At 36.4% G+C, this 27,345-nt stretch overlaps 1 protein-coding gene across 2 annotated transcripts; it reads left to right on the top strand.

Annotated features, from left to right (window-relative positions):
* Positions 1–27,345, top strand: PCGF6 (polycomb group ring finger 6). Of its 2 annotated transcripts, XM_029201265.1 has the most exons (10): positions 1–413; positions 1,142–1,241; positions 1,334–1,430; positions 2,230–2,285; positions 2,386–2,445; positions 3,400–3,508; positions 8,123–8,150; positions 17,001–17,099; positions 22,736–22,822; positions 26,200–27,345. In XM_029201265.1, exons 1-10 carry the CDS (start codon positions 51–53, stop codon positions 26,254–26,256), a joined length of 1,056 nt encoding a protein of 351 aa, XP_029057098.1. In that variant the 5' UTR covers positions 1–50; the 3' UTR covers positions 26,257–27,345. The 2 variants fall into 2 exon arrangements, with proteins under 2 accessions (XP_029057098.1, XP_029057099.1); XM_029201266.1 differs by lacking the exon at positions 22,736–22,822.

Raw genomic sequence — 27,345 nt, 5'->3', positions numbered from 1 at the left:
TATCCAGCCACCTGGTCTCGGTCTCGCCTCGCCTGGTCTCTACCCCTGGCATGGAGGGGGTCCCTGTGATAACGGCAGGCACCGCGGGCTCTGCCAAGGCTGAGGGAGCCGCAGCCATGCCGCCCCCGCCTCCCGTCTCCCCTCCTGCCCTTACCCCGGCGCCCGCAGCGGGTGAGGAGGGCCAGCCGCCACTGTCCGAGGCGGGGGCTCCCGGCTGCTCGGGCTCCCGGCCCCCTGAGCTGGAGCCGGAGCGCAGCCTGGGCCGCTTGAGGGGCCGCTTCGAGGACGAGGACGAGGAGTTGGAAGAGGATGAGGACCTGGAGGAGGAAGAAGAGGAGGAAGAGGAAGAAGAGATGAGCCACTTCTCGCTGAGGCTGGAGGGGGGCCGGCCCGACTCCGAGGACGAGGAGGAGGTATTGATGGCCCCTGTTTGACCACGCCGGGCCTCCTCAGTTAGGGCCGGGTTCCCCGCTCGCCGCTGAAGCCTTTGGCACTTGCACGGACTCTCACCTCTCCTTGCGCTGCCTGCTTGTGGCGCGGACCGGCCTTCTGTCCCGGCCCGGTTCCCTGCCGACTCATAATGTAACGTTTCTGCAGTCCCTTAAGCTCTCTGGGTCCGACTCACTCATTATTGAAGCTACTGCGTGCCAGGGATGTAGGCGCCAAGGGTACCGGCCTGCTGCCCTCCAGGAGCTTACAGTGGGCCAGGGAAACAGTCCATTTCTACAGGGTGTTGAGAGGATGGGAAACCCTTCCCCACCTAGTCAGTCTCTAATTGGGAGATTTTTTTTTTTTTAATGGGGCAGCGCATACTTCATAAAGTTAGACAATATACCTAGTTACTCAGAATTAATATTAAACACCAGTATCTGGAAAGTTTGTCCATTTCGCGATAATTCATATAGTAAGATGCCCCTCATCTGGCAAGTATCTGCAAAAGAATGAGATCTTTTCGGAACATTGGTTTATATTGTGTTATTGTAACTTTGATGAGAGTGTTTGAAGGGTTGGAGGTAAGGTAACATGTTTCCATGTTGCAAAGTAAGCTACACATTGTTGATAATAAAATTTGGGGATTATCGCTTAAGAATTTGAAAAGGCAAGGACTTGTGTTTTAAAACTATTTCCATTGCATTTGCAGCGCCTGATAAATCTCTCTGAGCTGACCCCATACATCTTGTGTTCCATTTGCAAAGGTTACTTAATAGATGCAACTACCATTACAGAATGTCTTCATACATGTAAGCATATAGTTCATCATATTTCCCAATAATATGTTGATTTTTTGAAATGTCTTGAAAGTATCCTAATTTCAACATTTTTTTTCCAACAGTTTGTAAAAGCTGCATTGTAAGACACTTTTACTATAGCAACAGGTGTCCAAAATGCAACATAGTAGTACATCAGACACAACCTCTTTACAACATAAGGTAAGAAGAATATATAAGTAAAATTTATATTTTAGGTATACTTTTTCTGAAAGCTTGAAATTGTGTAGTTGGTAATAAATTCTTGACCTATCTCAAAATGACGAGAAAGGGAAATACATATTCTTTAAAGAAATACATATAGAGCACTTACTGTGTACCAGGCACTGTAATATCCACTGGGAACTTTAAAAAAAAAAAAAAAAGGCACAGATCTCTTTTCTTGAAGATTTTAATTTCATCAGCCAAGTTGATGAGGCTAGTTTAGGCTTATCCTTTTCTGTGTATCTAGAATTCTATTTTTAAAACTAATACCTGAAATAACTGGCCTCTTTAGAAAAGCCTGTCTGTCATAGGTCATTGTGGCTTATTAAATTTTCAGTTCATGCTCAGTTTCCTAAGGGAAGAAAAACACTAAAGGTGACCTGCTTTCATTTGTTTAGCAAATACTATTATGTTTTTACTACCTTCATAGAAGAGAGTTTTGCAGATGATACACAGAATTTCAAAATACAGTCTCTGCCCTCAAGCTCACATTCTTATTAAGGGAATAAGACCAGTTCACATGGAACAATTTAGCAAATAGTTCAAGAGTCTATAATTACTTGTAATTATGACCACATACAATTACTTGAGGTTCTCTCAGATGAGAACCATGAGTGCTACCTAAAAGTAACTCAGCTCTGAGAAAGGAGATAGTCACCCCTAAGAGAAAACAGTTGCTTACAAAGAACATCATTCACTCTGTACCAAATGCATTTTTCTGAATTCTGAGGTATTCTCCATCCTTTCCTTTTATTAGGTTGGACCGACAGTTACAAGACATAGTGTACAAATTAGTGATCAATCTAGAGGAAAGTAAGTTTATTTTATTACATAGTTGTGAATCCCAGAATCTCTTCTGACTCTGCTAGTTACATTTTAAGTGTAATTTAGTCTGTGTTTTATCATTTTTTAGGAGAAAAAAAGCAAATGCATGATTTCTATAAAGAAAGAGGTCTAGAAGTACCTAAACCTGGTAAGTTTGGGTGTATACCATAATGTATTTATAGATTAAAGAATACTAACTTAATAAAATTTACTCCCTTTGAGGTTCTTTTTGGTGATAGCTGGTTATTTTATGATCAAAGAGAGAGAAAGATTTTGAAGGTCATGATTTACTGTAATCCAATTTAATTATTTATAAGGATTAAAGAGTACAGGCTCTGGAGCTATACTGAGTGTGATCCTAGCTCTGCCACCTTACTAGGTGTATGACTTTGGCAAATTACTTCAATGTCTCAGTTTCCTCTTCTTTAAAGCAGGGATAATCATAACACTATAAATTGTTGTAAGGATACATTGAATAATACAAAGCACTTAAAACAGTGCCTGGAACATAGTAACTGCTCAAATATTAGTTTTTATGATGATGGTAATGTCACAGTATGGAAGTTAGATTTGGGTGCAAATCTTCATTCTTCCACTTACTATGTGGGTGACTTTAGGCAAATTGCCTAATCTCATTAAACTGTAATCTCATTTTCTTTACAATTAAAGTACACAAAATTGTAAATCAACTATACTCCAATAAAATTTAAAAGAAAAAAGCATTAGTACCTATGGCATGCAATTATAATAAGGGCTAAATGAGATGGTGCATGTAAAGTGCTAAGCATGAGCCCTGAGCCCTGGCACATAGTAGTGCTTATTAAGGGCTACCTACAGCTATTGTTGCTGTTATGCTGAGCTCTCTCTGTGGCCCTGATAAACCAGCCATACATGTCTGCCTTCCATTGTGGAGTGCTCCCCAGGCTTGTCACTAATTTCACTGGCTTTGACAGATTAACTGATATTATTTTAAAAAGGGAGAGTGAGTGCTTTATGATCTTTTAAATAGTCAACATAGTTAAATTTCTGTAATTATTTTCCAAAGATCTCAGTTTATGATATTTATATTCTAACTCAACTTTTTTGTTTGGCTATCAAATAGCTGTTCCACAGCCAGTCCCTTCGAGCAAAGGAAGATCTAAGAAAGTCTTAGAATCAGTGTTTCGTATTCCACCTGAACTTGACATGTCTTTATTACTAGAGTTTATTGGGTGAGTACCCTAAACCTCTACCTCTAAACTTTAAAATAAAGAATTTTTTAAGTCCCAACAGTTACAAAATCATCCTGAACTAAGGTCATATCGAGCTTTTCTGATATCCTTTTAAAAAATAATTCTGAAATATTTAAGACCTAGAAAAAGGTACTAAAGAGTAGTAAAATAACCACTTGTATCTCCATCATCTGGCTTTTGAATTAAACCATGCTAATATGGCAGAAGGCACTTGGCTACCTCTTCCTGTTCATTCCCCCCTTCCCTTAGAGGTTAATAACTACTCTCCTAAAAGTAATGATTATCATTCCCATGCATTTTTTTTATGTGTTTGCCACATGTGTATCTATTTCTAAACAATATGTAGAATTGTTTTTGGCCACTTAAAAACTTTAAATGGTATCATACCATGTTTTCTAACTTGCTTTTCTCACTTAGCATTGTATGATTCATCCATGCTAAAATGTATAACTAGTTCAGTCATTTTCACCATTGCCTGGTATTCCCTTAAAATAAATATACCATAATTTATCTTTTCTTGTACTGTGGAACACTTTGTTTCCAATTTTTTTCCTATTATAAACACTGTTGCTTTAAGCATTTTTTACGTATCTCCTTATATATATATGAGATATTTTTCTAAGAGTGTAGATTTGCTGTGTCTTGGGATATGTTCGTCTTCAGCTTTACTTGGTTTTGCCAAATTATTTTCCAAAGTAGTTGGATATCTCCCTAATTAATAAAAATTGCTTCTTTCAAACACTGTAGCATATGGTGTACTCCATTATCCTGCAATATTGTTAGGCCGACTGTCATCATAGAGTTGGCCTGTATCAAACTGTAGTTTTCAAAATAATTCCATAGTTTGCAGGATAAACTAAAATGCCTTTCTTGGAAGATCTAGATCTTCCATTTTATGTCACTGATGACTATTTGACTTCTCAGTCACTTCCTCCTTATAACTCTAGGTTGCCTGTATTATTTATTTAGTATCTAGCTTGTACTATGTTGTATTTATCTCTTTATGTAGTCATCCTGTGTTCTCAACTGATATTAAGCATCCCTGAGAGGCGAGAAACCTTTCTTACGCCTCCACAGACCCCACGTAGTAGTGGTTGATGATAATGAAATAAAGATCTCTTTAGAAGAATGAGAAGAAATCATGTAATACCAGACTTTAAACCAGCAATTTCTGTTATTAAAGAATGTGTTCCAACCTAAATGTCCAAAAGGGAACTGGTAAAATAATGGTATATAGCAATGAACATGTGCTAGTAACGTATGTGCTAATATGGAACAATTGCCAAAATTCACTTTCTCAAGTGAAAAAAGCAAGATGCGGAAGAGAATATATAGCATGTGCTCTTTACGTTTTTTTTTAAAAGCGGATGGTGGGCATATATACATATATATATATATTTTTCCCCACAGGCACAGACCATTCCTGAAAGGACATATAAGAAAATGTTGATAGCAGTTGCTTCTAGAAAAGGGCACTGGAGTGTATGAGTATAGAATTGGAAAAAGCCTTACTTTTCATTGTATTTGACTTTTTACCATGTAACTTGATTTTTAGTAAGTCTAGTTAATTAAAATTTGAAAATTGAAAGGAATTTATATTTCTAAAAAAATATTTTCAGGAAATGTAACCTTTTACACTAACGCACAGTTGGAACTGACAGTTTTTTTATACCTTTTTTGAAAAGTGGCAGTAATGCAAAGATGGCAAATATGTGACAAGTGTGCTACATTATCTCTGTCTGTCCAAAAGAGAAATCAATACTTAATCATGGCAGGCTTTCCTAATGAGTGAGACTTGAGTACTCTGGTCAAAGCAGTTATTACCACTTACTGGAGTTGTTACAGTGTTAACACATTCCCTGCTGTAGAAAAAAAGAGCCCTCACTTGGAATAAGAAGATCTCTATTTAAGTCCTAGCTCCTTTGTTATATAGCTTTGTAAAATTGAGGTAATTGCTGTCTGTTTATTCATAAGATGTTTATTAAGGTCCTGCTGTGTACCAACACAGCACTCTGCTAGCTGCTGGGAATGTAATTGGAATAAGTCAGCCATGGCTCTTGCCCTCGTGGAAATTGTATTTTTAACTTCTCAGAGCTTCAGCTTCCCTATCTGTAAAACAAGAGAATTGAACCTTATATGTTGAAGATTATGATGAGTAGTCTGTCCACGTCATAAAATAGTCTTTTATCTGTTTTCAAATGGCTATGGGGAAGAAAGCTTCCAATGTGGCAAAGAGCCCTTTTGAAGAAGCCGCCAGTCCTCAGAGTTAAATCCCCACATGTTTACTACATTGAAAAGCTTGGTGTTACCACTGAAGTCAGGCTACTGAGGGTAACCCATAGGAAGCTCTTTCATGGCAGGACAAATTGCAGGTGAGTTTTAACCTGATGCAAATACAAGGGCAAATTTGGTCCAGCTGGTGACCCTGCTTGAATTGGATTAGCAAAAATCCTGAGGTAGGTTCAGCCCGTGGAAGTGATTTTTCAACCACTGGAATGAATATGAGATTCCCCGCCCCCCTAAATTTGGTATGCATGTTTTGTGATCTTAAGATAGTCTTGTACAGTACTTCTCCTTTTTGTTCTTCAGTTTCTATGTGTAAAGTAGAAGATTATAAAACCTTAGGCAGTATAGTGTATATAGAAAGAGCATAGACTTTGAAGAGTGTAACTGAAGGTATGTAACCCCTAGGATGTAGCTTAACTTCTCTGATCATCAGTTTCCATATTTCTAAATTGGGGATTATAGCACCAACTCACAGGATTGTTAAAAGAATCAACATATGGTATTTCTAACATGTCTAAACTATTATCAGTATATGAATATTGAAATAATGCAGGGTCATTCAGAAATAAAGGTTAAAGTAGTCTGTGGTGCTGTAATGTGTACAATATCTGCCTAGTAAAGAAAATGGACTCACATGAAATAAGTGTATGAGAGAAGATATGGCAAAAATTTAATGCAATCTTAAACTCAGTGGTGTTTAGTAAACCAGGGAGGTGCTATCCCACTGTATGCTATGTTATCCAACTGGGGTCTTATGTTCAGCTCTAGGCACTACATTTGAAGAGAGATGTTAGTAAGTTGAGGTGTAATCAGAATAGTAAAAGGTGTGAAAACTATGTCGTGTGTAGTAGCAGAAAGATTGACTCTAATTCACAAGAGTACCAAAAGGCAAAACTAGGACCAATAGGTGTAAGTTACAGGGAGAAACATATTTGATCCAGTGCAAGCAAGCAATATCTAACAAAGTTGCCCACAAATGGAATGAACCGACTTGTAAGTTAAGAAGCTATCTCTTTAGATATTCAAGCAGAAGATGCCCATATATCATGGATTCTATAGAGATAATTCTTATAATGAAAAAGATATTTTATTTATGTATTTATTTTGGCTGCGCAGCTTGCAGGATCTTAGTTCCCCAACCAGGGATCGACTTGCGTCCTTGGTAGTGAAAGCACGGAGTCCTAACCACTGGACCACCAGGGAATTCCGGAGGATATTTTATTTTGTAGCTCTTAAGATATTATAACCTTAGATTTACATCTATATAGTGTATACATAAATTATGTTTTATGTTTGTCAGTATAACATATTCTATAGGTATTTATACTATCTATATTGTATATTAATATATTTCTCTATATTTGTATTATAAGAATACTCTAGATGATGCAGTTGTGATCTTGCCTATTCTTCACAACATGATAGGGAAGAAAGAATGTGAGCTTTGGGAATTCCCTGGCGGTCCAGTGGTTAGGACTCAACGCTTTCACTGCCCTGGCCCGGGTTCAGTCTCTGGTCAGGGGAACTAAGATCCAGTGCAGCATGGCCGAAAAAACCAAAGAATGTGGGCTTTTATATGTACACCCGCGTTTGAAACCCAGCTTTATTACTTACTAGCTGTGTGACCTTAAGCAAGTTATTCAGCCTCTCTGAGCTTAATTTTCCTTATCCGTAGAATGGTGATTCTAATGCCTGACTTAAAGGGTTACTGTGAGAACTGAATGAAACACATGCATAATATATGAAGACCTAATATAATGCCTGGTGCATAGTAGTTGGTCAAAAAAAGTTTGTTCCTTGTCTCCTCATGATATAAAAGTAATTGATTTAATCAAGAAATCTCTTTGTACTTTTAGAGGAAAAGCAAACTGAGTAAATCATGCCCAGGTGATTATGTTACAAGTAAAACAACAGGAAATGTAGCAGCTTTCTTGTAAGGACTCTATCTTGTAAACGTTGCTATCAAGAAAAAAACACATTAATTATGACAGAAAAAAAGAAGTTTTACTTTAAGCTAGAAAATGTTAGAATGCTACATGTGGGGGAAATATAAATATTAAGAGTATACTTTTAACTCCTGGAAGTAAATATACAAAGCAATGTAAAATACTGTATAAAACTGCCTTTGCCTTACCACTAGGTGGCAGATATGACAATTAACTACATTTGTTTATTTCATAAAGGGGTAGGTGACCGTGTTTTAAAATTAAGTTGATGTTCCTCAAATATGTGTGTTTATGTTATTTTTCTGTGTTATATAATTAAACATATAGTTCAAAATTGATTAATTTTGCTTTCGTTTTTCAGTGCTAATGAAGGCACGGGACATTTTAAGGTATTTTACTTTTATTTTTCATTTACTTTACAAGAGGACCCTGTAGCACACAAATTTAAGATTAGCAGTCATATGGAGACTGTCTTCAGTTACAGTCTATAAAATTTGTTCTGTAAATAAAACTTGTTGAAATATGAAGTACATTCAGTAATGCTCTCTTATAATAGGTTTATGAGAAAAGAGTTATTAAGTAGGGATTTGTTATTAATTCAGAACAGTGGTCTAAGGAAAAATAAGTGAGTAATTTTTAAAACTGAAACCAAATGCTGTGTTAATTCGGTGATTAAAAAAATGTTTCAAAGCATTTTTTGCATATTTGGCATTTAGAGTTAAATATGAGCTTAAAATTTCATTTGCATGTAACATCTTTGGTTGAAGTTAGCCTGCCCCAACTTGTTACTTCAATCATTTACTGAAACTTTAAAGGTAAGAATGAACTCTTTTGTAACATACTTAAGTTCAGAGTTGTCTTAAAGGCTTCAGCATCACAGGTGCCATTGTACACAGTGTTGCTCCTATAGTATGAATCATCCAGGAAAAGGTGACTTTTTTAAAAGGGGTAAATCAGGCCTATAGTTACTTGGGATTATAAATATATAAGGAAATAGTTGACTTTGATCTGGTTAGATTTTCAGTGACTTTGTCAAAGTCTATACTAAAATATGGGTGGGGCTTCCCTGGTGACGCAGTGGTTAAGAATCCGCCTGCCAATGCAGGGGACACGGGTTCGAGCCCTGGTCTGGGAAGATCCCACATGCCGTGGAGCAACTAAGCCCATGTGCCACAACTACTGAGCCTGCATTCTAGAGCCCGTGAGCCACAACTACTGAAGCCCACGCGCCTGGAGCCCATGCTCCGCAACAAGAGAAGCCACCACAATGAGAAGCCTGAGCACCGCAACCAAGAGTAGCCCCCTCTAGCCGCAACTACAGAAAGCCCGTGCACAGCAATGAAGACCCAGTGCAACCAAAAAAATAAATACATAAGTTCAAAAAAAATAAATAAATGAAAATAAATTTTAAAAAAAACACCTAATAAAAAATAAAATAAAATATGGTGAATTATACCTGGTTGGGCATAGTGTTTTGTTTTGTGACTATAATGGCTTAGGAGGCATAGGAATTGAATTGAAGCATAGGAATAAATGAGTACTTTTCTGGATGAAGTATATTATAGGTTTTTCCCAGAGATCATTGTGATGGAGGGAATGCAGTGTTAGGTTTGGTAACTTTTTACCTCTTCTAAGTTGTAAAATAACCAAACTTATGGTGATTAACTTTAGGAAGTCCTTTCATAGTGTACTGGGTGGGAAAGTAGCATATAAGTTTCTATATGGGACAAGTGTAGAGTCATATGCTCCTAGAGTTCACTGAAGACACCTGTCCAGTGACCTGTAGTAGCCAGACGAGCCAACAGAGTGTAAGAATGTCGTGAAGAAAGAACTAAAAATTAAATTAAAATATTAGCCTATTGCTTCCGCGAAAGCACATATGCGCTTAGAATATTTATGTAGTTCTGATCCTCATACATCAAAAAAATATGACACTACCACCTATGAAGTGTTCTTGCCAAAAGAAATGTGAAGCTGATCATACCCCTAGATTACTAATTTACAGGAAATCCAGGGGACACAGGAACTTATTAAAGAATATTATTAAGAATATAATTTTAATAATATTAAATTATTATCTTTAATAATATTAAAGAACTTATTAAGAATATATAATAAGCCAAATCTAGACAGTGGAAAACTGCAGGACAAACAGTTCTGTTTCTCCAGCAAATAAAAGGGAAAGACGTAAAGAGGGAACATGTAGATAGAACATACTGATTAAAAGAGACTCAAGGGACATCAGTGTATGGCGTTTATTTGGATTGGATTTGAAAATAAACTAAAAAATTTATGAGATGATAGCCCCAGATTTTAAGTAACCCAAATATCCATCAACTGATGAATGGGTACACCAAATATGATATATCCATACGATGGAATAGTATTTGGCAATAAAAAGGAATGAAATATTGATACATGCTACAACCTGGATGAACCTTGAAGACATGTTAAGTGAAAGAATCCAGGCACCCAAAGACCATGTTATATGATGCCATTTATATGAAATGTCCAATATAGGCAAAAGCATAGAGAAAGGAAGTAGATTAGTGGTTGCCAGAGGCTTGGGGGAGAGGGGAAATTGGGAGTGATTACTAATTGGTAAGAGTTTCTTTTTGGGTGATGAAAATGTTCTGAAATTAGATAATGGTGATAGTTTCACAACTTTATAGATGTACTAAAAACCATTGAATTGTATACTTTAAAATGGTGAATTTAATGGTATGTGAATTATACCTCAATAAAGCCGTTAAATTTTAAAAAACAAGCCAAGATCCAATAGAAACTTCGAATAGAAGCATTATTTGTAGTATATTTAGTGTATACATTTGAGAGTACAAAAATATATCTGATAAAAATAATATATGCATAAATTAGAATTTTAGCTTGAGTCCATCACTGGTTATTACATTTTGTGTGTGAAATCTTTGTTTTATTTTGATTTTCTCTGTAATAACAACCCTAAAAATAATAAAATTATTTTCTACTAGGTAAGAAAATTGAGATGGTGAAATTTGTACATTTACTGTCTATTTTCTGATATCAAGGAATTTTAAAGTATGATAGTGGTATTATGTTTTTAAAAAGAGTTCTTATTTTTTAGAGATACATACTGAAGTATTTACAAATGAAATGATGTGTCTGGGGTTTGCTTCAAAACAAAACTGGGGAATGGGGGCCAGTAAGCAGTTGGGGTAGGAAATGGATGGGGTATACTTAAAACAAGATTAGCTGTGGGTTGATAAAGTAGGTTTATAGAAGTTTATTACACTGTTCTTATAGTTTTGAGGCACTAAGTTTTCAGTGTTAACTAATGATACTGATGTTAGTTTGCAGGCTTATGTCTATAAGAGGTAATGAATATATTGTTTTAGAAACAAATGATCGTATTTCTGCATATTTTGACTATTTTTATTTTGCTAAAACAGTCATTTTTTAATATTTTCTTAGCTAACACATTGGCAATCTTAACATTTTTCTTTTAATTCTGTATTTATAAGGGAGTTCTAGCTTTTGATATTATAGCTCAGCATTCTCTACTACTTAAAAAGCTGTTTTTATACCTTGTCTTTTATTTATTGTTCAAATAAATATGTCTGACTAGGATGATGCCTAGTTAAACTATTCACCATGTACACTTATGGCATGAAAATCATAAAGTCTATTTGTTACATATAATTTAAAAGTGTTTCACCAAGCAGTCATATAGTTCAGAAAATTTTTTCTTTCACTTTTAATTATGAAAATGTTTAAATACACTGAAGAGCAGACAGAATAGAACCTCCATGCATCCATCACACAGCTTTGCCAATTAACTAATGACCAATTTAATTTCTTTTATACCTCCATCCACTTCCCTCCTTTCTTTTTTTTTTTTGGCCTTGCCACACAGCTTGTGGGATCTCACTTCCCCACCAGGGACTGAACCCGGGCCACAGCAGTGAAAGCGCCAAATCCTAACTACTAGGCCACCAGGGAATTCCCACACGTCCCTTCTTTCTTTCTTTTTTTTTTTTTTAATTTATTTTTATTTATTTATTTTTGGCTGTGATGGGTCTTCTTTGCTGCGTGTGGGCTTTCTCTCTGGTTGTGGCGAGTGGGGGCCACTCTTCGTTGGTGCACATGCTTCTCATTGCGTTTGCTTCTCTTGTTGCAGAGCATGGGCTCTTGGTGCATGGACTTCAGTAGTTGGGGCTCACCGGCTCTAGAGTGCAGACTCAGTAGTTGTGGTGCATGGGCTTATTTGCTTCCTGGCATGTGGGACCTTCCCAGACCAGGGGTCGAATCCGTGTCCCCTGCATTGACAGGCGGATTCTTTTCTTTTTTTTTTTTTTAATTTATTTATTTTTAATTTTTATTTTTGGCTGCGTTGGGTCTTTGTTGCTGTGCACGGGCTTTCTCTGGTTGCGGCGAGTGGGGGCTTCTCATTGCGGTGGCTTCTCTTGTTGCGGAGCACGGGCTCTAGGGGCGCGGGCTTCAGTAGTTGTGGCTCACAGGCTTAGCAGTTGTGGCACGTGAGCTCTAGAGCGCAGGCGCAGTAGTTGTGGTGCACAGGCTTAGTTGCTGTGCGGCATGTGGGATCTTCCTAGACCAGGGCTCGAACCCGTGTCCCCTGCATTGGCAGGCGGGTTCTTAACCACTGTGCCACCAGGGAAGTCCCTTCTTTCTAATATTATTCCGAAAGAAATCCCTGGCATTTTGCCATTTCATCTGTAAAGTGTTTCAGTACTCTTAAAAGATGAGTCTCTTTTTTTAATGACCACGTAGCATACCAAAAAAAAAGTTACAAAATGTCAGTGTTGAGAAAGATAAAAATAAAGAGACAGACCTATTCTAGATTAAAGGAGATTACAGAAACATGACAACAAAATGCAGTGTGTAATCCTTCATTAGATTCTGGATTGAAATAAGAACAACTTGTAAAGGACATTATTAGGACAACTGGAGAAATTTGAATTTGGACCCATTTAGATAATTGCATTGTATTAATGTTATAAATTTCCTGATAATTATATTGTAGTTATAGAGGAGAGCCCCTTTATTCTGAGATGATAACTGCTGGTATATTTAGGGGTTAAATATCTCAATGTCTGCAAGTAACTTAAATAATAAATGTACACGTATATACACACATATTACATACATTGGAAGAGGTGAAACAAATATAGCAATGTTAATCATTTGTAAAGTAGGTGAAGGCTATCTGGATCTTCATTTACTAGTGTAACTTCTTTGTAAGTTTGTGATTTTTCAAAAGGTTGGAGGTGGTGAATAAAAAGAAAATAAGTTTCTTACCAAATATCTAGTCAGTGTACAAGTTTTTATCTCAGCCGTAGTGGGTGTTTTGTTTTGTTTTTTTAACATCGTCCTAAATCAGGATCCAAATAATGTTCACACATTGTGATTGGTTGATAGGTTTTTAAATCTGTAAGTTTTCTGTTTCTTTTTTCTTGCAATTCATTGTTGACAAAGCTGGGTCATTTGTGCTATAGTTTCCTACAGATGGGGTTTTGATGTTGCATCTCTGTGCTGTGATTTAATGTGTTCTTCTGTCCTCTGTCTTTCCCATAAACTAGTAGTTAAGTCTGAGTGTCAATCAGACAGGTTTGATTTGAGGGGACCAAGAATACTTCATAGTCGGTGGTGTTTTTGTCCATCTGGAGGCACATTAATGTCTGGTTGTTTGTGTCTTTGTGTTGTTAGCAACAATTGGTACTCAATGTCTAAGCCCATTAACTTAATAGGGTTTGGAAAATGATGCTGTCATTCCTCCTCCTTTTATTAAAATACTTCAATAATGAGGAACTTCTATTTGATTAGCCAGTGGTACCATTCATATAGGAAAGAAAGAATAAATTATAAGGTTCAAAATAATGAGTTGGTTCATTAGCATGCTCCAGTCCTAATCAATTAGGTATTTTTGATTTTGTTTTTACTTTAATATGAACTCATGCATTTAAATATATTTGTGGTTTAAACCCCTTTTAATTATTATCTTTATTGATGTTCAAATTGTCTTATCATAGATAATCATGGTCTATAATAGCTTCCTTGCTATCTCATATGACAAGATGTTCCATGCTCAACTCGTACATCTCTTGCCCCAGACACAGAATCTGTCATTTCTCCAAGGTGTCTTTTGGTGGTATTTCAAATTCACCATCTGGTTGCTAGGGATTTACCTTGTGACTGGGTTGGTAACTATTTTCAGTTGACAGAGGTAGGAATTTTTTCAAGGTAAAATGAGTTGATACCATCTTTTTAAAAGATATTGGGTTGGCCAAAAAGTTCACTTGGAAAAACACGACCAAACTTTTTGGCCGACCCAATATTTTTAGTGGTATGCATTTTCTATAGTCAGAAAATAACTGAATGTCCCTTAAATCTCCCTATAGATTCTACCTTATTGTTTCAACTTTCTTCTCAAATTGACCTGTGTTATAGATGGTAGGGAAGATTGCTGTGCTTAATTTCAAAGAAGTAAAATTCTTCTGTGGAATTTTTCTTTCCTGTTTATATGCAGATGGTAGGAGGCTATTAGATGCAGCAGGGAAAAAAAAATGAGTTGACCATTTAGGTGAGAACCTGCTTTGTAGCTTAACAAAAAAAAAAAAAGGCAAAAAACAAAAAAAGCAAATTGTTAAAAAAGCTGGATCTGAATTATATCGGAAAAAAATTCTGTTAACTTGTGAGCCTGGGGTATGAAGACTAAGGTTAACCACGTGAGAAGCCAACTTTGAAAGCCAAGGCCAATGTTTTTCTTTCAGTTACTGGCAGATATCATAATTCTGTTCTGGGTGGTCTAAAAAGTACAGTATTGATAACTTTAGCTAAGTTGGATAAACACTTGGGGGTGAAGTGCTCACCAAGAACTAGAAATGATGAATATTGAATTGTCCTCTGTTGGTATACCTTAAGCCTACTATTGAGATGGTAAGCCCCAGAAATTAACCTTCAGAAATGCACCGGTTGCCAGGCAGGCATCTAGCTAGATTACCCAGAATAACTTCTCAAGGCACATGATGGGATTCTCATGCTAATCAGGCAGTGCCACCTACAATGCGGTACCTTCATCAAGACTTCACCTGGAGCACTGCTGTATCTGCTCCTTAGTGAGAAAGACTGCCTTAGATTTTCAAGATGATTCTTAAACCTGCGTTTAAAGAACACGAACCTTTGCCATTTTTGTCTAGATTATATCAGTATCCATGATGACAACTAGGTCCTCTAATTAGATTCCTTTACATAAAGAACAGAATAAATCAATACACTAGTAATAACTAAGTACTTACTATGTGCCAGGAATTATTAATAGTTATTTACGTATATTAACACACTTTCCTTATGATAATTCTATGAGGTAGGTGCTATTAGTATCTCTGTGTTAACAATACAAATGGGGAAATGGAGACACAGAAGCGTTTAGCAACTTGTCCAAAGACTTGCAGCTAGAAAGTGGCAGAACCAGGGTTTAAACCCAGGCAGTCTCTGGAATATCTGCACTTAACATGCTATCTGCTGCACTGTGGTAATAAGGGATAGATCTATTGTTAGGGAAGTTCTTAAGAAACCAAATTACAGATAAGAGAGCTGAGTGCTGTTACATGGAAGAAATGTGTGCCTAACCTGCCTGGGTCCTCTTGGTAGCAATTCTGGGCTCCCTCTCTGCTAGTGCTAGAAAAACATTGTTCACATTTTCCTAAAAGGTACCCTTTTAGTTCTTATTACCCCAGCTTTTCATTTTTATTAATAGTAGTATCCTTAAAATTGCCTCAGAGAGAGAGTGGCTAGGTAAGCATTAGTTTCTACTTTAAAACCCTATGGTCTCTCTACCTATCACCTTAGACTGTTGGATCAGATTCCAGCCATATACGTCTAGATGTTAATCTTTTTCTTTTCTTTTTTTGCGGTACGCGGGCCTCTCACTGCTGCGGCCTCTCCCGTTGTGGAGCACAGGTTCCGGACACACAGGCTCAGCGGCCATGGCTCACGGGCCCAGCCGCTTCGCGGCATGTGGGATCTTCCCGGACCAGGGCACGAACCCGTGTCCCCTGCATCAGCAGGCGGACTCTCAACCACTGCGCCACCAGGGAAGCCCCGATAATCTTTTTATTTTCCACCTTTAAAAGAAAATTTCAAACTCATACAAAGGTAGACAGAATAGTAAAATGAATGCCCATGTACACATCACTTAACTTCAATAATTATAAAATCATGGCCAATCTCAATTCATCAATACCTTTAACACTTCTCTTATATAATGTTGAAGCAAATCCCAAACTATCATTTTATCAGTAAATAATTGTTTCTAAAAGATAAGGATGTTTTATAAAAACATAATAATGAACTATAATTTTTATTTATTTATTTTTATAACTTGTATCTGAATGTGTAAAGCAGCTTTTTAAATATTTATTTATTTATTTATTATTTATTTTGGCTGCACTGGGTCTTAGTTGCAGCATGTGGGATCTTCGTTGTGGCATGCAGGATCTTTTTTTTTTTTAATATTTATTTATTTATTTGGTTGCACCAGGTCTTAGTTGCAGCACATGGGCTCCTTAGTTGTGGCGTGAGAACTCTTAGTTGCAGCATGCATATGGGATCCAGTTCCCTGACCAGGGACTGAACCTGGGCACCCTGCATTGAGAACATGGAGTCTTACCCACTGGACCACCAGGGTAGTCCCAATACTATCATTTTTAAAATTTACAGTAATTCCTTAAATATCCACATGCTATTTAAATTTCCTAGATTGTCTTATGAAAATTGTTTTAAAGATTTTTAAAAATCAGGATCCAAATAAGATCCATATATTGTAATTTGTTGATATATCCCTTATTTATAGGCCTTGTATCTTTTTTAGTCTAGTGGTTCCTCCTCAGCCTTGGTTGGTTTTTTTTTTTTCCCTGAAGTTTTTTTGTTGAAGAAACCAGGTTGTTTGAGACATTGAATCTTGGGTATTTGCTGTCAATAAATTTTACTCTAAGTTTTATTCTTGATGAGGAAGTAAAACAAATCAGTAAGCCATTCTATTAAAAAAAATTGTTGACATACTTTTTGGAGAGGTGAAGCTAAGCAGGAATTCTTTTTTTTCTTGTTTGATAAATTAACTCAAATTTCATAGTAATTTTTCTTTCATAAATCTATTGAATTATCTTTGCTATAAAATGTGCTTTAAGGTTTATACATTTTATGTATATTTAATCTGAAATTGGTTTGTTTGTTTACTTTTGTAGCCATTGGAAAAGAAGTTTGTCCGAGTTTCAGGAGAAGCAACTATTGGACATGTAGAAAAATTCCTCAGAAGAAAAATGGGTCTTGATCCAGCTTGTCAGGTAGAGTATATGTGTGTAAAAAGACAGGAAGTTGTGAGATTACCTTTAACATATTGAAGAAAGAACCGTCTCTAGGATTTCATGCAGTGGCTTTTGTTTTATGACATTGTAGATATTGTAAATGTTAATTGAATATTGGTACACGGTGATCCCCACCCCCAAATTTAATCACATTTGACTTGCTGCCATTGGTGACCATCTATGGGTGTCAGAGAAAAGCTGAGGGTGTGAGAACGATTAAAGAGCTTCTAGAGCTTCAGCTCCAGCTCTTTTCTTTTTGATAGTAGAGCAAAAGTTTACTTTTCCATCCATTCACTTCTCTTCAGAGGACATCCTTGGATTTATCAATGTTTAGCTCAAGACACCTAGAAAAGTGAAACAGCTGTCTAATATAGACTCTGTTAGTTTCCTAAGGATTGAAAAAGATCTCTCATTATAGCTATATAATACTTTCTTGTTGTAAGATGGAAATCTCAAACCTCATGTATTGTTGCATATAAAGTGTAAGTAAACTCATAGTTTAATAATGTGGGCCAGTGAAAATGCACGTTTATATAGCTCTGCTTTTTCATTAGTCAAATTTAAAAGGGGTTTTTGTTATTCTCCATCATGTGTAAAATTTTATAGAATAATTTTTATCTAAAATGTCTATTTGCTGTAGATCTGAAATTTTGCTAATGTTTTTAGTATCAGTATCTGCCGGTACTAAATATATATTAAGTTCAATTAAATGTGATTTCTCTTACTGACTTTGACATAATGCTAGCTGTATCTCATGGCAACTGAAAATTGGAAATGACTTATCTATCACCTTGTAGCCAAAGCATACTTGAGGTTATTCTTAGCCTTTTGGTTAGAAATAGATAGCTGTTTAGGGACTCCTGAACAAAGAATTGTGAGTAATCCCATAATAGTCTATTATTTCTAAAAGCAGAAATCAGAAGACTTGCACCTGATTATATAGAATAAGAAGTGGCACCCAAGAGGGCTTTCTTTAGGATATGGATTACTTCCTCTGTGGCTAGATATTGATCAGAGCCATTTATAAGTTTCACACTGGTGTTTTAAGAAATTTGGTTGCCAAAGCTCTAAATTGGTTTTATTGTAAAAATGGTTTTATTGTAAAAATGTGGGTTTATTTTTTCCTCCTATCACAGAATTCAAAGCTTTTAACATTTTGAAATAAAATGATGTAAAATTTGTTTCAGTCTTTAATTTTGTCTCTCAGCTCTTCGCTCTTTAGGTAAATATATTTTTTTCTAATTCAGGTACTATATAGCTGGTAACATTCATAAATTACTATTTCACCAAAATGTTAAAATAGTGGAACAGAGAATTATCAAATATGCAGACCCATTTGTGACTAAAATTGTTTAAGCCTTCTAAATCCAAGAGACAGTAAACAAGAGTTACTTCTAATATGAACAAAACATTGAGCTAGTTAACCATTAAACAAAATAAAATTCTTGGTCAACCCAGTCACTTGAGCCTTCTGTGCTGACCTTCCTTAAAACCATTTAGTCCCAAATAGAAAATGTATTCTTTGTTTACAGATATGTGACCTTCGTAAATGGTTATTTACTAGCAGGAATGAATGATTACTAGGGGACTGTTAAATGATAAAATACCTTTAAAAGTATTGTTTATTTGTGGCAGATAAAAATAAAAAAGGAAGACAGTTCTGAAAGATAAAAAAAATGTAGACGTGTTCTTAAGAGATTTAAGTTAATTCAAATCAGAAATCAATAATTATCTGAGTAGACTTCTTTCACATAAGAGCCCAGTGCCTCTGGATCACCATGGTTGATTTAGTGGTGTTTTGAATTTATTGCTGTCTTATTGTATCTTGTTTTTTAATAACTCTTGTGTTCCTTTGTACATTATTTGACCTTATTTTGCTGTTTTGAAATGATTACCACATTGATCACTAAATATTCTCTATATAAAAGATGTGGTAGTAGATTTTGTTGTTAATCCTACCATAATTAATTCCGTCTTAAAAGATAGGTTCGTTTTTTTTTTTTTAATAAATTTATTTATTTGGCTGAGTTGGGTCTTCGTTGCTGTGCGGGCTTTCTCTAGTTGAGGTGAGCAGGGGCTGCTCTTTGTTGCAGTGCGCTGGCTTTCTCATTGCGGTGGCTTCTCGTTGCAGAGCACAGACTCTAGGCGTGTGGGCCTCAGTAGTTGCGGCTCACAAGCTCTAGGGCGCATGCTCAGTAGTTGTGGTGCACGAGCTTGGTTGCTCCGTGGCTTGTGGGATCTTCCTGGAGCAAGGCTTGAACCCGTGTCCCCTGCATTGGCAGGTGGATTCTTAACCGCTGTGCCACCAGGGAAGCCCAGGTTCCTTTTTTCATTATTTATTTAGTATATGACCTTAACCCTATCATTGAATTGTTTCCAAATCATTTTTCAGAGACCCTAACATGTCATATGGTGTATCCCTACCATTCATTTACTATCTATTGGTACTAAATTGAGCATCTATGTGCTTGGCCTCCAGTACAAAGATGAGACAGAAAATGCCACCAGGTGACTCAGTTGTGTGGGAAAGATATAAAAGTAAACAACTGAATGACAATAGGTTATGATGAGTGCCACAAGAGCACAGAGTGAATGATTTAACTCTGGAGAGGTCAAAGAAAGGATCTGAAGAATGGATTTTTTTTTTTTTTTTTTTTTGCCAGACAGACAAAGAAAAAAAGAACTTTCTATCAAAGAAAAGTATGTATGAACAAAGAGGAATGAGTGTGGCACTGGCTCAATCAGTGAAAAATCCTGTCTTGAAAGCTTTAGTGTGATCTTGCTTTTAAAAAGATAAGGGTTTTTCTTCCCTTAAGACCATCTTCACATTACGATTTCTGCTCTGAGATTCAGAAATATCGTAGTTATTCTTCCTAACTAAGACTTAATACTCCAAAGGGTAGAAAGATTATGCAGAAAAGAGTTAACAAAGCAGTCCTGAGGCTGCTGCCTTTAGAAGGGCTGGCTTACAAGGTTGGCCCTTGCCTAGCATCTAGGAAGTTGGCTTGTAAAAAGTTCCCTGTGCTAATATGAAAAGTTACCTAACTATTAAGGGTGCTTCCCTGTACCTAGATTGTACAAACAATGGGTCTATGATGAGTAACTGCTTTGCTTCTGGGAGCCTGGAATTTGGTAGTTGCTAGGCAGAGAATGCCAACATGACCATCCCTCAATAAAAACCCTAAACTCTGAGCCTCAAATGGGCTTCCCTGGGCAGAAACACTGCACAAATTGACTACATTTCCACTGCTAGAGAAAAGAGTATGTGGGTGTTATCTCCTCTTGGACTGGGAGGGAAGAGCATAGGAAGCCTGTGCGTGGATTTCTCCAGACTCTACCTACATCTTTTTACCTTACTGATGATCTGACTGTGTATCCTTGCTATGTTGCTGTAATTACTCATAGCTGTGATCATGCTGAGTCCTGTGAGTCCTTCTAGCAAATTATCAAATATGTGGGTCATGTTTGTGGCACCCTCAGAGATGTGATTCTGTTTGAATGAACTAATTTATGAAGTATTTACAGTCAAGTAACTTAAAAATCAGCATGTAAAATGAGAAGTAGTTTAAATGTTTATCAGGAGGATGGATATATAGTTTATTATATATTCATAAAATGGAACACTATGCAGCTATTAAACACAGAGAGCTAACTATGCATTCCAAAAGATTCCATAGTATATTAAGTTTTTGTTGTTTGCGTGTGTCTGTGTGTGTTTTAAAAATATGTAGAACAAAATATGTGGCATGATCCCATTTCTAGAAAAACAAAACCAAAATCCCCACATGCACACATTGCATTTAGGAGCATATGCATCAAACTGTTAGCAAATGGCTAATCTCTGGGGGTTAAGATTAAGTTGAAAAGAAAATTGTAGTAACCAAATCATAAATGTATACCATGTGGTGAAGCCCACTAAGAGTGGTCTCTGGATAGTTGGATACTTAATAAAAACATAATGTTAGTTTCCAAGTTCTTTAATTTTTCATGGACCTAAGTTCTGTGCACAAGATCTGCTATTAGTGCACGAGATCTGCTATTATTGCTTTCAAGTCCTTTTGCAAACAAGTCTTGCTTTGCCAACTTTAAAACTGGTAAGCATAAAACAAAAGTTGTTACTAATCGGAGGTTATTCATTGTGAGATACCACAGGGCTTGACTAACTGACCTATGGACCAAATCTAACCTGCCATCTTTTTATGAATTATGTTGTATTGGAACAGCCATACTATGGCTGCTTTCATGCTACAGTGACAGAATTGAGCACATGTGACAGTGATCCTGAGTCCCACAAGCCTAAAATGTTTATTATCTAGCTCTTTGTAGAAAGTTTGCCAACCCCTCACATGCACTTATCTTTGGAGAAAGATAGACCTGGGGACAGACCTGGGTTCCGATCTGAACTTTGCTACTTACTAGCCTTGTGACCTTAGGAAAGTTTAATGTCTTTACTTCTTAGCGTCCTATCTGTAAAATGGGAATTACAATACCTAGCTCACGGGAATGTGAAAATGAGATGAGATAACATACGTCAAATATATAGTGTAACAAATGCTGTGCATAGAGGCCGCTCAGTTAAATGCAACTGCTTTTACTATTCTTACCCAACCATGCTGAAGGTTTTAGGGAAACTAACATGCTGGCAGTGCATAGGAGTTCTAGAGTAAACAGAATTTGAAGGTCGGAAATCTGGTTAGGAGACGGTTTCAGTGGTTTAAGCCTAAGAGCAGCAGTTGAAAGAATGATATGAACTTAAAAGGCATGGTGAAGAAGGAAGCAGCAGGACTTGGTAACTGCACGTGAGAAGAAAGGAAAAGGAGAAATAGGAGTTAGAGCTGGTATTTTGGCTTGGAGCAAGGAGAAATTTCATGCCGTAAGCTAAATAGGGACATTAGGAGGGGGAGCCTGTTAAGTGATATGTTATTAATAAGATGTTGAGGACCTGTTCCCATTTTAAGGCAATGGGAAAGGAGTACTCAGTGAAAGAGAATATAAGGATTTGCATTTCTATTTCTAGCAAGTGAGTATACTGGAATCATATTACAATATAGTATATAACTGTACAACCATATCGTTCTTTCTAGAGCATTCTATATAAAAGTAGATTTATCTTAGAGCTTTGACCTTACTAAAAGGGCTGAAAAGACCTTGTTAAGATTGTTCCATCTGTAAAACAGTTCCCTTATTGTGTACTTTATGTCAGTAGTAGACTTTCCACTGTTGGAAAATGAGATATTCCTCATTAAGAAAATTATTCAAATAACTAAAGATTGCCTTTTTAAGCGTTATAAGCCCTATTAATCATTGTGTCATGAAACTTTTCTAAATAATAGACTTTTCTGTGCCTTCTTGGGCTGAACATATCAAGTATGATTTAACTTGTTCTCAGAGATTCAAGGAAATCATTTTGAATGCCTGCTGTCTGTCCTGCTATGTCCTCTAATGCTCCTTCCATTTTACTTTATTTGTTAAAAGTTTCTAAAATCTTTCTTGAGAGTGTTTAATCAGTCTAAAATAGCAAAGACTAGTCTAAAAATAATTATGTTGATCTTCCTCATTTTGTCATATGGTTTTCTGAAGCAGGAAAGCAAACTTACACTCTTATTTGCCTGTAGGTAGATATCATCTGTGGTGATCACTTGTTAGAGCGCTATCAAACTCTAAGGGAAATTCGACGTGCAATAGGTGATGCAGCAATGCAGGTAGGCCTTGGACTTTACCATATTTATGCCTAATGGACAAGTTATTTAATGAAAGAAAGATGTTCCATGTTATCAATAAAGTTTTAACAAATATTCTATAATATTCTTGAAATTATCTGGACTGTAAATAAGAAAGCTAATGTTTATTGAATGCTAACTGTGTGTCAGGCATTCTTCTAAATGATTTGTATCGATTAGCTCTCTTATTCCTCATAGTTTTATGAGATAGATATTCTTTTTTTCCCAGTTTTAAAGATAAGGAAACCAAGGTACAGAGAGGGCATGTAACTTACCCACAGTGAGTGAGTGAGTGAGCCAGGGCTCAAACCCCAGGCAGTATGATTCCAGAGGCCGTTTTTTCTTCTTTCTCTGTCCGGTATTGCAGTAGAGCTTTGAAGACTACGGGCAAATGTATCTGCAAGGACATTTCTTTAAGAAAAATTTGTAGAGACTCATTAGGCTATAGAGATTCACATACCATTCGTTGCTCAATTGGTAAGAAGCCATGGTAACCGTTATGATGTTTTAATTAGCCTATAATGTGAGTGGGAATATAATGTGAAATCTGGTCAGGATACATGAAAACAAGATAAGACTTACAATTTTAATGAAGAGAAAGATCCAGTTTCTCCTGGAACTTTACCCTCTAATTCTAAAATCCGTTGGTGGATCATATAGATGAGGAAACTGGTGTAGAGAGATTAAGTAACTTGCCCAAGGTCACTTGGCTAGTTAGTGGTAGAATCAAGGTTCACCTATTAAAAATTTTGAGCTTAAAGCTTAGAATCTTAACAAAAGGGTAGCTGAATACTTATTTGGGTGATTATTTGATTATTCTTACATGTTTTTAGAAATATAGCACCATACCAATTGTCTACATTTTGGTAACAAATAATTCAAAAGATTCTTCATAAAATACAAAAGCAAAATTGTTTCTTGGATAAGTAAAGCATACTTAGAGATATAAACAAAACATTTCTTAAAATTTTTATAAGGTCAAACTTCAGAAATCTTAGAAAATGATTGTCTTTTTTTTAAAAAAATAAATTTATTTATTTATTTTGGGCTGCATTGGGTCTCTGTTGCTGCACACAGGCTTTCTCTAGTTGCGGCGAGCGGGGGCTACTCTTCATTACCATGCGCTGGCTTCTCTTTTTGCGGAGCATGGGCTCTAGGCGCTCAGGCTTCAGTAGTTGTGGCACGTGGGCTCAGTAGTTGTGGCTCATGGGCTCTAGAGCGCAGGCTCAGTAGTTGTGGCGCACGGGCTCAGTTGCTCCGCAGCATGTGGGATCTTCCCTGACCAGGGCTCAAACCCGCATCCCCTGCATTGGCAGGCGGATTCTTAACCACTGTGCCACCAGGGAAGTCCCGATTGTCTTTTTAAAAGTTAAGCTTGATTAGAAATGTAAGAATCTAGGAGTAAAATTTCAAAGTCAGTGGAGTGGGTAGAAAATATGACTTCAATTCAAAAAGTATTTATGGAGCACTATTCTAGACATGGGGAGATTCAGAGATGAGCAAGTCCCAGAACTTAAATAACCTGAAATATAATTAATTAAAGTCCTCATTGATAATAATGTGTCATGTAATCTCAGGACCTCTTAGCTAAATGAATAACATATCTCTGCAGTGGGAAAGCTAGGAGGTAGCAAGTGAGGGAGAGAATGGTAGGAGCTGAGATCTGAGCAGTTGGAATAAAACCATGCAGGACTTTATGGGCTGTAGTATGAACTTTGGATTTTAATTGAGTGAAGTGGGAAACTACTGATTGGAGAGATTTGTGCCAAGGACAGAAGAGACATAAGCTGACTTACCTTTTAGAAGATTCACTCTGGTCGGATAGTTTAAGAAAACCATGAATGGAGACATCTAAATATAAAATATAAATAATATTTATATATTTCTGTATATTTATATGGAATATAAACATAATAGACATAGAGTTAAATTTGAATTATAAGGAATTATCTCATTTCATAAAATGCAATTTTATACATGTATTGAAGTTTTGAGATTTTGAAACAGCTTGTAATTGTGAAATATAACTATATGCAAAAAAATTGACATTATGTAAAATGTAATTTGTATTCATGTAAAAATGTTAATAGGATCCTTCTGTGAGTGTTAGAATACAAATTCATTTACTTTGATTAGAGTTAGTCTAGAACAGGTCTGATGGTCTGTGGGCAAGCATGGTATGGGACTGTACTTGATTTGGCTCATTCTAATTTTTGAGTTTTAAGTTCCTTCAGCTAAGCGTCTGCTCTCTGCTTTACCACTGGTCTCAACATACCCTATTTGACTACATGCGTGACTCACATAGTCATTTATGTAACTTTTCTGGCCTTTGTGGGCATTTGAATTGGTGAGCCCCTTTCTAGAATTCTGGTGAGTTTTCACCGAAGTTGCCAGTAACAGAAGCCAGATTGCAGTGAGTTGAATAGTGAATGAGAAATGAGGAAGTGGAGCCACGAAAAAGCTTAATAAAGAAGAAAGAGAGCGATAGCTAGCGAAGGGTCGGAAATGCAAGGCGTGCATGCCACCACTCCCTCTATATGTTGCTCAAAGTAGGCCCATTGCCCATGGCATACTTCCCCAGTGAGCCTTCCTTTTAAGCTAGTTTTCCAGTTCATAGTAGATTAGAAATAACACCTTAAAAAGCACACTTTTAAGCAGCCTTGGTGACAGCACAAAGAATTAAGACCTGATATCAAGAGAGGAGACATAAAAAGACTCAGAAACAAGGTACCTGGAGTCATTTACTGTCAGGTTAAGTTTCCCACGACCCCAGAGGACATCACTGTGTTAGAGCACAGTGTAGTTACTGTTCATAATGATGACTCTGGATATCAAAGAAAGGGTAGATTGTACTGAACAGACTTCAAGGAGGAAGTAAAATGTGTGATACATTAAATGGGTAAGAGTTCCAAAATTTTCTCACTTGTTTTAGTTGTAAGCTGCATTTATGTAAGAAATAAATGTTTTGTTTTCTTAGCAGATCCATGATATTTTATGATAATTGAGTCTTTTTTAGAGAAGTCCACTGCTTGGGTGATATATTAAGTAATCTGTGCAGAATGAAATGTGTATCTTTTAGTTCTTTTTGAAGAAATGTTTTGCCATAAACAACCGTGACTAACTGTGGATACCTGGTAGTTTCAGAATTTTCTTCTGAGAGTCATTAAAAAGGCACATTAACAGAGAGTGTTTAGTAATGAAGTGAGTGAACAAGCAAGTTTATTTATCTTGGACTCTTTATTCTCTTTAAATCAAAGAATTTCACATTCATGTTGGGTTATGAAAAATAAACTATCTTTGACTTGATCATTTACATAACTGATTTTTAAATAACTGCAGAACACTTTTTTTCTTTTCAGGATGGTCTGCTGGTCCTTCATTATGGACTTGTGGTTTCTCCTTTGAAAATTACTTGAAGATTCTAAGGGTATTGTGAGGAGGGAAACAAAATAAGGAGACTTCTGCAGGATTGCATCTCACCAAAGAATTCCACAGAATGTGTAATTGTTATCACTTTGTGCTGTTTGAGACATAACTTATCTATTTTCAGCACCAAGAATCATAGGATTTATAATTACAACTTGGTATTATAGAATGCATCTGTTTTACTAGAGACTATATATAAAAAAGCATCCACAGCTCAGGGGGAAATTTTTAAAGCAATGAATTTTTATGATTTCAAATACTTTGACATTGATTTTGTTTCCTAATCTTTGAGGTAAATCAGTTACTGTTTTTGTTTTTGTCTTCATTGAGCCATACCCCTTTCAAGTTGGTGGTTAGGATTCTGCTCTCTGAAATGGCATCAGTTGGTCAGTCACCCTTTTGGAAAAGAAGTGTGCTTTTGAACTGAAGATTTAAAGCCAGTCTTTGTTAAATTACAGAATGTACCTCTTAGACAAAGACCAAAACTATGGGCCACTTTTTGTATGTTGCCATCTTATTTCGAACTTGTAACTTTTTTTTTTTCAACCAGCAACACTACTAAAGAGATATTATTCACTTCTAAAAGGGATGGATTATAATTTTTCTGTGTGAAGAGACTGTCTCCTGTAGGGTTTACGGCCCGTACCATAAGCCTTCAGTGTAATAAACACTCCTTTAACATACCTTACAACAAGGGGTGCCTCTTTGCAACAGTATTTTTATTTTTTGAATGTTAGTTTGATTAACATTCATTTTGAGTACGTAATGTGATTGTCAGTACCTTGTAATGGCACTGCTTTTGAAAGTAATTTAAAAATTTGAGTGAATTTGAGAAGTTTACAGAATACTTGTTCATTGTTTCCTCAGTAAGTCAGTTTAATGTTCATTTTCGCATTACTTTGTCACTGGGATAAAGAATACGGGTGTTTGAGAGCTCACTCACTTGCATGCAAATATTTCAGTTTTAAAGACTATTTTGCCTAAAATTATCATTGTGATGCTTTCTAAAAGAAATATTTTGTAGACCTTATTTCACTGCAAAATTTCCAAGTCTGCATAAAAACAATTACAATTGGAGA

The sequence above is a fragment of the Monodon monoceros genome, unplaced genomic scaffold, assembly GCF_005190385.1.
Source record: "Monodon monoceros isolate NGI ecotype Baffin Bay Population unplaced genomic scaffold, NGI_Narwhal_1 Super_Scaffold_4, whole genome shotgun sequence".
Lineage (NCBI taxonomy): Eukaryota > Metazoa > Chordata > Mammalia > Artiodactyla > Monodontidae > Monodon > Monodon monoceros.
The sequence above is the reverse complement of the archived record's forward strand: the minus strand, read 5'-3'. Positions and strand labels throughout refer to the sequence as shown.

What these genes read in the sequence shown, in the direction of transcription:
- PCGF6 (XM_029201265.1), top strand. Translation starts at nt 51, where the DNA reads ATGGAGGGGGTCCCTGTGATAACGGCAGGCACCGCGGGCTCTGCCAAG. An exon ending in TACAGAATGTCTTCATACAT is followed by an intron (nt 1,242 to 1,333) that starts GTAAGCATATAG and finishes TTTTTCCAACAG; the next exon opens with TTTGTAAAAGCTGCATTGTA. An exon ending in AGTGATCAATCTAGAGGAAA is followed by an intron (nt 2,286 to 2,385) that starts GTAAGTTTATTT and finishes ATCATTTTTTAG; the next exon opens with GAGAAAAAAAGCAAATGCAT.